At 42.1% G+C, this 9,311-nt stretch overlaps 1 protein-coding gene across 2 annotated transcripts in view; it reads right to left on the minus strand.

Moving 5' to 3' along the window:
• lyst (lysosomal trafficking regulator) overlaps positions 1–8,416 on the minus strand; it is an 89,970-nt gene extending 81,554 nt beyond the window's left edge. For both annotated transcript variants that reach the window (XM_088609864.1, XM_088609865.1), the window contains exons 1-2: positions 8,154–8,416; positions 7,392–7,671 (exon numbers count right to left, since the gene is read on the minus strand). In XM_088609864.1, the coding sequence (XP_088465990.1) occupies positions 7,392–7,472 (81 nt within the window). In that variant the 5' untranslated portion in view covers positions 7,473–7,671; positions 8,154–8,416. The remainder of the gene's footprint in view (positions 1–7,391; positions 7,672–8,153) is intronic.
• Between the last annotated feature and the right edge of the window lie 895 nt (positions 8,417–9,311).

Here is a 9,311-nt window from a genome sequence, read left to right on the forward strand (position 1 = left end):
GAGACTGCAGGTACACCTGACATTGCACTGTCAGAGTCTAACAGCATTTTGACCTCTTTCTTACTGGCCTTAAACCAAAGAATATATTCATCTGTGAAATGATGAAGAGCCAAATGTTTTTAACAAAACAAGGACTTGAAGCCAGAAGGCAATGTTATTACATTCCAGTCTGCCCCCGGGCCTGAATCAGGGTCCTGCTGAACTCGGGCACGGATGCCCATGCACATCCACAGACTAGAAATCACGAAGACAGAGTTCGTCCTGGCCAGCAGGAGCACGGATTTCACGCTTTATATTTCACGGGAGCACGGGATGCCAGCACAGCCTGCCCACCGACGCCTGGAGAAAACATGTGAGGACGACTCACCGTCTCCCAGCATCCTGTCTAGCCCCAGGACTTCCAGTCACCCCTCACCACGCCACACCAACACCACGGGACAAGTGTAAGGATCCCGGCACGGCTCGTGGTTTCACGGCGTCTCGCGAGTCAGTCTGCCGGGTTTGGCGCAGCTGGGGTTCATCACGTACAGATACGATACAGCCGAAAGAAAACAAACCATGGTCATTGGGCACATCTTGCTCATTTGACTGCTGGCAGTACTGTATGTTTTACTGATGAAAATACATGAATAACAAAATATTAACACTGTCGACTTCTGTTGCTAAACACAGAAAAGACAATCAGTATCTCAGTTTTACGTTCCGTTTAGAGTAATAATAACTATGCATTTATGTAGCACTTTTCATCCCAAAGCTCTTTACATACAGGAGGGGACGAACATCATTCGCCGCTCAATTCTGGACCCACCTGAGTGACACGTCGCAGCCATTGTTCACCAGCAGCCCCACCACACAGCAAATCAGATCAAGCGAGAAACTGCTTGACCGACTGAGTTTAGGGAACTTTAGAGAGATCATGAAAGCCTCGAGTGTAATTCAGCCAGGACACTAGGGTTTGACACCCCACTCTATACTTTCAAAAATGCCCTGGAATCTTCAGTGACCAAGTAGTCCGGACCTTAATGTGTAACCGCATAGCAAAGATGGCACTGCCTACATCACAGCAACTCTGATCACCAGACTGTGGAGCTGGCTGGAAACACAACTGTGAATTATCTTTCTGTGTGCATTTGGGTATAGGACCGCAAAGATTCCCATCAACTGCTTTTACCTTCCAGAGCACAGCAGGGTCTGATCAAGGCCAGCTCAAGAGAAAATGTTCCTGCAGTTAAATGACAAATAGATGAAGTTAGGGATTAACTATCTCATTACTGACCTCCACGTTAACTTCTCAACTATCACACAAAAGACAAGAACTGCTCAATGTGTTTGGATGAATTGAGAAATTCACCTTATTCACTTACAGTACGGAAGTAATTACGTGCTTAAACATATTCCTGCCTTATTCATGTAATTAGAAAGATGACATAAAACTGCTTACTAGTGAGCGATGTTATCTTGCCTTCATACAGAAATCACAGAATAAGCAGCACATTTTAAAGTGAGTCATTCATCCCAATGCCTTCTGAAAAAGCAAAGTTCTGCTGTAGAGACTGGCACTGGTATTTTGGGACATTAAGAACAGAGCAAAGTTGTTCTCCTGGGAAACAGCTGTCTCAGTTTACTTTAGAGCAAGTAAGTGGTTCTCTGTATTTTTAGCCGTGACTTGAACAATTTCTTAAACAAGCCTTTCATTTTTCTCCTTAAATGTGTGAACACGCAGAATTTCATTTTCAAGAAGCTCTAAATTTAGAGCTAACTGAATCTTAAATAAAAACCTCACATTATGAGAGCTCAAGCACGTAATATTGATTCCTGAAAGCAGGTGTATCAACATATCACTATGCAATCAATCAACTTATATTTCACATTTAATCAAACTTATACCACTAGTTGCATTTGATCTCATTTCATGGCCCTGCTGCTTGAGTATAGGTGACTGTTTTATACTCCTGCATGAAGCTACTCACCAGTGATCCCACTGCTCCAAATGTCCAACTAAACAACTACCCAGAGTAACCACATCTAGCCTGTACTCATTCAATACAGCAGAACAATCCACAGTATCTTCTCTGTGGATTAATACAGTGAAAATAAGATGCAGAAAAGAAGACCGAGGCATGATATTCATGCAAGTGTTTATTGATACAAGGTGTGGACAATATTCCTAGACGTTTTACGTTCATCTGTGTAGAAACATGGAATTCCACAAATGTGCATAACATCTGACTTTCACAGCTATAAAAACAGAATGCACATCGTTACTTCTTGGGTGCCCTGCATAATCAGCACATTCAGTCTCACACCACTAATCTATTTTTGTGTTAATCCCAAACATTCACAGAGAATGTTTTATTTCTAAAATTTCTCAAATTGGAAATGAACTGCTTTTCTTAAGAGACTGCATGCGTTGAATTAACATACACTTAACTTCAATGCAGAGGCGAATACACAGTCTTCACATAATAAATACATATTGTGCTTTCTGTCTCTGGAAGGAACAAGCAAGGGTGACACACCATTCGCCACTTTGACAATCTGTATCTCACAAGGTTTATCCACGCTGGTCTACTTTTTATGACCCAAGACACTATGAAAACAAGAGTAAGAATCCTGTTTTTTACTGTATTAAAATTACATTAATATTACACTACAAATACATTTCATATTTCAGAGTATACACATCTATATACTGTTGTAGAATAGTTTGTAGCAGATTTGCATTAAATATTTACAGTTAAATGAACAACCATTATAAAACAAAACTGCATTCAAGTATATCTGCCACTGAGAAAACATGACAGCTTTTGAGCCCATGCATTACAAAGGTGATTTCACAGATAGCACCTGCTGTCTCATAAACATAGCATGAGAGAAACACATCGCTGTAAGAACACAGATAAGTCTGACCTTTCAATAAAACACCTGATATTACTTGATATGGAGCCACTATTGCCTGTGTAATTTTAAACTCCTCTCTTGAATAAAGAAAAACATACTGTAAAGATTTATATGCATCTAAATTACAATATAACAAAAATGCAAGTTGTCTTCTTAATGTATTAATTTATCCACAGCTAGAACAGTCTCAGCTCATATACTGACACGTTAATGATGCCAAAATACAGTATTCTGAAGCAGAACTCTTCTTTTAGATAAATACTCTGGTGAGCATTTCAGGAACTGACTGGAACTCAAGAGCCACTGCAGAAAACCATGTTTGGGATTTTTGTTTAGCAAAGGCTGGGAATTATTAATCCAGAATTTGTAAAACTATGGAATAAATGATAATAAATGTTCCATCTCTTAACACAAAACTGTCAAAGCATTCATCATATTTTAACATTGCAAAAATTAAACTGGGTCATGTATTGTGGATTACTGCATTGCTATTTTCTTTAAATAAAGGTGAAGTCTTTGAAAAATGCTTTATTCATTTGATTCACATTTTAAAATGTTTAAAAAACAGTAGGCCACCAACACTCACAAGCTGGGTCTTACAAGACTTCCCTCCTCAGAAGAGTAGTTCTGCATTTGTGCAGCCCTCTGGCTAGAAGCTCATCATAAGACCTGAACAATATGATGCACAGTTTCTCAGCTGGTTAGCTTTTGTACACATCCGAGGAAATGCCATTACTGTGTGCAAAACTTCATGAATCCATTATATATCTTCTTTCCTGAACGTACAGTAACTCTCACTCAGGAAGGATACATTCTGAAAACACTCAAGAAAACACAGGGGCTGGTTCTGGAATCTGCAGCACTGTGGTTATTTTTAAAAGAAACACAAACATGGAGCTTTTCCTTTGGCAACCTGTTCACATTTTCCACTCAATGAATTCAGACATCCCAACACATTAGCAATCCTTAACAAGTTCTGACAACTTAGCAAAGCGGGCTCCTCTGGTTGTTCTTGGCTGATGTAAAGCAAACGAATAAGGAGAAGCAGAATTCTAACAGGACTGAACAACCACCAAAACAACACTGGTCTGGTCAGGAAACAGTGTGGACGTGATTCATGCCATATAGGACTACACAACTATTTATAAAACTTGTTGCTCTTACACAGAGCTACACTCAGAGCCAAAACCCCTGCACACTAAATTGCTCTACTTCAAGACAAAAGTTCCACCTGGCATTACAAAAAATTATGGTCAGGCTGATTGATCTTTAAAAAAACCAACATAAAATGCTTTTCCCATAATGTGCACAAGTGTGTACTCTTCATCTCCCATGTCTAGTTCTGTAAAAGAGACTTTCCCAGTATACTGTCGCTGTTAAGCAGAGAAGAAAACAGGCCCTGCCGACTGGCACCATGGAATTGGAGTTGGTGCTGCTGCCTCAGCGCTAGAGGCGTCGGTCTGTGTGGAGTTTGCATGTTCACTTGGGTCTTCCCCAGGAGTTCCCATTTCCTCCCACTTCCCAGGGACATGTGGCTGAGGTTACCTGGTCCCTGCATGGTGGTGGTATGTGTATGTGGGTAGTACAATGGACTGGTCCTTCGTCTGTGGCCTGTTCTTTCGGGATTGTCTCTGGGTTACTACAACCCTTACCAGGATTAATCACATTTCTGATAATGCCGGCATCACACTGCATGACTTTTCCTAGGATTTTCGTAATCGTAAGAAAATCACAGCGAGTTGTAGAGAGTCGCAGCTCGCGCCCGTGACCGTCAGTTGTGTAGTGTGACACCCCCAGCGATTCAGTCATAACGCTCTTAACAGCCCCTACGAGTCGCAAGTCGTAGGGGTGGGCAGTGAGCCAGATGTGTACTTGTGAGATAATGTGCCCATAATAGCACACGTTACAGTGCAATACTAATTTGTTGACATTATTCGTTTTAAAAGGGTTTTATATTTTGAACTGTGTTTTACTTTTGTAAATGTGTTCTATATTTATAAAGGAGAATTATATTTTTGAAGGTGCTTACTTGTGGAAAACAATGTCTGTGTTACACTTTTCAAGATGTTTACGTGTTTGTTCTCCATGTTGTTTGTTTACTTTCGTGCAGGTGCTCCTCTTGTGCTCCACAGTGATTGGCTGCCGGAATGAGGCGACCTGGCCGTACTTTAGCGGCGCAATGCGAGATCTGGAACTGTGATGAAAAGTCGCGAGGGAATCGTGTGATTAGCCACCCCCTGCGATTCCTAGTCGTATAATTTGACACCCTCTAGGACAGAAAAGGCAGTGAGATTCAGCAACTGCAGTCGTTAAATCTGACGTGCTCTCCGACTAGAAGTTGTGCCGAGTCGTGTAGTGTGACGCTGGCTTAAGCGTCTTTTCTTTCATAATGGTGCAGATGTCAAATTTATCAGGTCCGCAGAATGTGATGATTCCAAAGTCTCTTGACTACCTTGAAAAGGATGTGTTCATTTGAATTTATAAACTATTGCACAATGGGTTTTACACCAGTTTTTGCTTTTCTATTTTTCCCACAGTTTGGAATAAAATCCCTATAGGTAGCAGCACAAAAGGAACACAAATGCTAATGCACATTGCGCAGACTGAGTCATTCAGAGCTGCGGCAAAGTCACTATATTCCCCAGAAGCCGTTTTGCATCTTAATGGATGCTTCTTCCTATCACCTTAAGAATACATAAGGCAGAACGAGGCCACAGTCTGTGCTAGGACTACAAGACTTCGTTGAAAAATAGGCAGAGAGCAAGGTTGGGACGTGATAATGAGATCCTTGCAGTAGTGTATCCCTTTGGAGAACACAGCACTATAATTTAATTTCAACCATTTTCTCGCATTAAAAACTAAAATAAAAAGCCTTAAAATAATTATGAACACTACAAATCCACCACTGTTCCTAGTTACCTTGTAGTCTCTTCGCAGGAAACACACTATACAGTTCAGGTAAAGTCCACACTCTAGCCCATTGCTGGGCCCATCACAGAATTACCCACCGCACAGCTGGAACCCACTCAAACAGCTGGGTGGACAGATGAGGGTTGGTTGCTTGTTCACAGGCACAACATCAGCACCCACAGCAGAGCTTTGCAGCTACAGCTTTCCAGGCAGGACGGAGGAGAGCTGACACACGAGCAGAGTGCTGGCCTGGGCAGATGACTGAGTGTCATCACTTTCCTCTCACTATATTGATTTTTCTATCCTGTTTTTACACGTCAGGATTACAATTTAAAAAATATGTACTTCTTTCGAGCTCCCAGCACAGAATCATGCACCTACAACAGGAAGCACAAGGGAGTGTGGAATACACCAATCCATGTTTTGGTTGCAAAACCAGAAGCAGGGAGGTCCAGTGCAACTCATCTGATCCAGTGTGTCCAGACAGAGGAAACCGTTTTAGAAAAAGGTTTGGATACAGAAGAGAATGCCGACTGAAGGGCAAAGCTGTGGAGAATGATCCAACTTTGGATAAAGAAATTACTATATTCTAGACAAATGTCTCCTGGACATCATTATAAATCCAACCTATGACTAGAAATCGAAAAACCAGGTATCCTTTATTACTTTACGATAACCCCATGTACTGTATTATAGCTAAATAACATAAGAAAATGAAATGTACCAAACTCCAACTATAAAAATGTTGTTGTACTGTACAGTGCTTTACAGTGCCCAGAGAACTGGGTGTCCACTACTACAAAGTCAACAAAAGCAATCACCTCACATCAATCATAGCTGGGTTTGCTGCAGCAACAGTGAGTTGCTCAAACAAATCTGTGATTGAGACACGCAATTATGAGCAGGTGTCCTGCCGGAAAAAACAAACAAACGGTATTGCACCTTAGACTCTGCGAGACTTAAAGGATTAACACGGCAGGACAGTTCGGAATCCTCAATTGCGCTTCTGAGCTGGTGGTTAGTCAAATGAGCCTGTCCCATCATCTGCACTGACTCACTGCAGGGGTCTCGGAAGTACATGACCACAGATTTCTTCCCAAATACAGTGATTTCATCCTGCAGTATCGGACTGCGACAGGATACGCGCACACGTGCCAAAAGACATTAAGATAATTTAGTCAGGATTTTTTTTAGCATGTAACTGATCTAATACCTAATGCAACTTACTGTATATCTTGACCGCAAAACAAAACAGTTATGAGATTAAGCTAGGCTGCTGAAAAGGAATTGCTATAAATGACACTGTCATTATCAGATAAAAATGCCGTTTAATTTCAAACACATAAGCCAGGATCTCTCACAAGCACACAACGATTCAGACGCGGTACGAGCTTAGCCACGTTGTCCAGAATTTGCAGCAACTTAAAACTGCAATGGGAGGGTACGGGCAGAGACGACCTATTACGCCAAATGACATCGGAAGCATGATTTATCAGCTACGAGCCACTAATACAAACCAGAACAACCTGAATCTCCCCCCCCCCCCATGCAAGCAGGGACAGCTCGATTGTATCACCTACCTGTAGGTCTGCTCCGTGCGTCCTGCAGTTGATGTACTTGTCCCACGCCTGGGACAAATTCATCAGGTCCCGACTCGCCATTCCAGCCCCAGGATGAGCAAAAATAATAACACTCTTCGCGTAGAAGGATGTCAGGCTATGGTAGTCCGAGCCGAACAGCCTCCGGGGAGATGGGTGACGCAGATAAGTTCAACATTTTTTTGGGGGGGTCGATGCTCACTTCTGGTTGGGGTTGTTTTTTCCCACGTCACCGAGCTTATTCTTCGAACACACGGCTGAACTGTTCAGGAGAAAGTAAAAAAAACATAATAATCATTATAATTAGACAGCGTACAGTAGCTCGTAGCTAACCGCAGCGTTTCCCTTCCGTGCTAGTGCTAACCAAACTGCGGATGCTGACAGCAAACCCTAAACCCGTACCTCACCTCCCGGGGGTCACAAGAAAGCAGGCAACATCATCATCATCATCATCATCATCATCCTTGGAACAGTAGGCGGATGTCTACATGTACGCCTTGCAGAAGAGAGAAATGCACAGTTGCCGTACGTGGCAGCGAGTTACAGAGCACGCACACTGAAACACTCATTTTTCTGCCTCCGGGATCGACCTGTCTCCCAACTTTGGCACGGCTCACGGGCTTTCTCTCGACACGTGCCAAGAGAAATACACCTTCGCGGACCCATCAGTACGCACGAACACCGTGCAACAGACACTGCATTTCGCTTTAGATCAATTTAAAGCATTTCGCCGCAATTACATACCCTGTGATCGCTCTCCCCATTTACAGCCAGCCAGCGTTTAAAAGCTTAAGGTCCCGTGACACCAACAGCGGCGTCAACGGCAGCGTCTCCAGCCGACGTTTTTCACGCTTTCCTATGGTTCATCCTGTCGGAATTGTTTAAAGAAGAATTGAGGGGGGAGACAGTATTCAGTTGCAATCCCAGCCTACCAGTTCTCCTATTTCTTCTCCGCTGTTTCTACCTGCAACCCATCTCCCTTTGGGCAACGGGCATACAACACACAACACAGGAAATACCGCCCATAAGCGCTGTCTGCTGCCCCTATTGGTCACTCCGCCGCTGCCGCCTGTCAATCAAGAACATCTCTTTCAAAAGACCGTCTGCCTCAGCAATCACTCAAATTTCGTCAGGCCAAATTTTCCGCTTTCTAGGGCGGAGTTTTGTTACAATTCTTAACAAATCCGCATTTTGACTGATATAACGTGCAAAACGATTACGGCTAGGCGGTATCGATCCTGTTCTGTACCGGTGTTTTACTCTAACTCGTTTATGTCTTTTGATGCACAAATATTTCATATAGATAAAATCGATAATTATACGTACTTAAGTTTGTTTTAAAACACCTACTTTTTATAAATTTAAAATTGAACTTCTGTAAGTTTACATATCAAAATTACAAATCAATACACCTTTAGATTATTTGACATATCCTGTCCATGTGCTAAACAGCTCCTGATAGGTGTAGGTTAGTTCGTGTTAGGTCTTGTAATTCTTTTCCAGGACGTCAAATAAATAAAAAAATCTGACCACAAATGAACACCAGTCCTCAAAACATTTATTTATCATAGTGACAATAAAATCGGAAATTAGATGCACATCTCATCTTCTCCTCTGCTGCAGTCACAGTGATGCGCTGACACCTTGGGACAATTCAAAGCTGTATCTTTATACATCTAATCGTCATCGTCATACCGTGTCGGGAACTGATACTACTTAACATATATCAATAGGTAATGTTCAAAAGTCTACTTTACTAATACTTGAGATGTGTCTCTTTAAAGGCATATGGATGTGTCTGTCAGCTCTTATAGACTATGTGAAGTACATATTTCATATTATCTCACAGTTATAGATCTGGAATAGATTCATCTATAGTGAAACTGTACGTATCGGATGCTG

The sequence above is a fragment of the Lepisosteus platostomus genome, chromosome 17 (genome assembly GCF_059453375.1).
Source record: "Lepisosteus platostomus isolate fLepPlt1 chromosome 17, fLepPlt1.hap1, whole genome shotgun sequence".
NCBI lineage: Eukaryota > Metazoa > Chordata > Actinopteri > Semionotiformes > Lepisosteidae > Lepisosteus > Lepisosteus platostomus.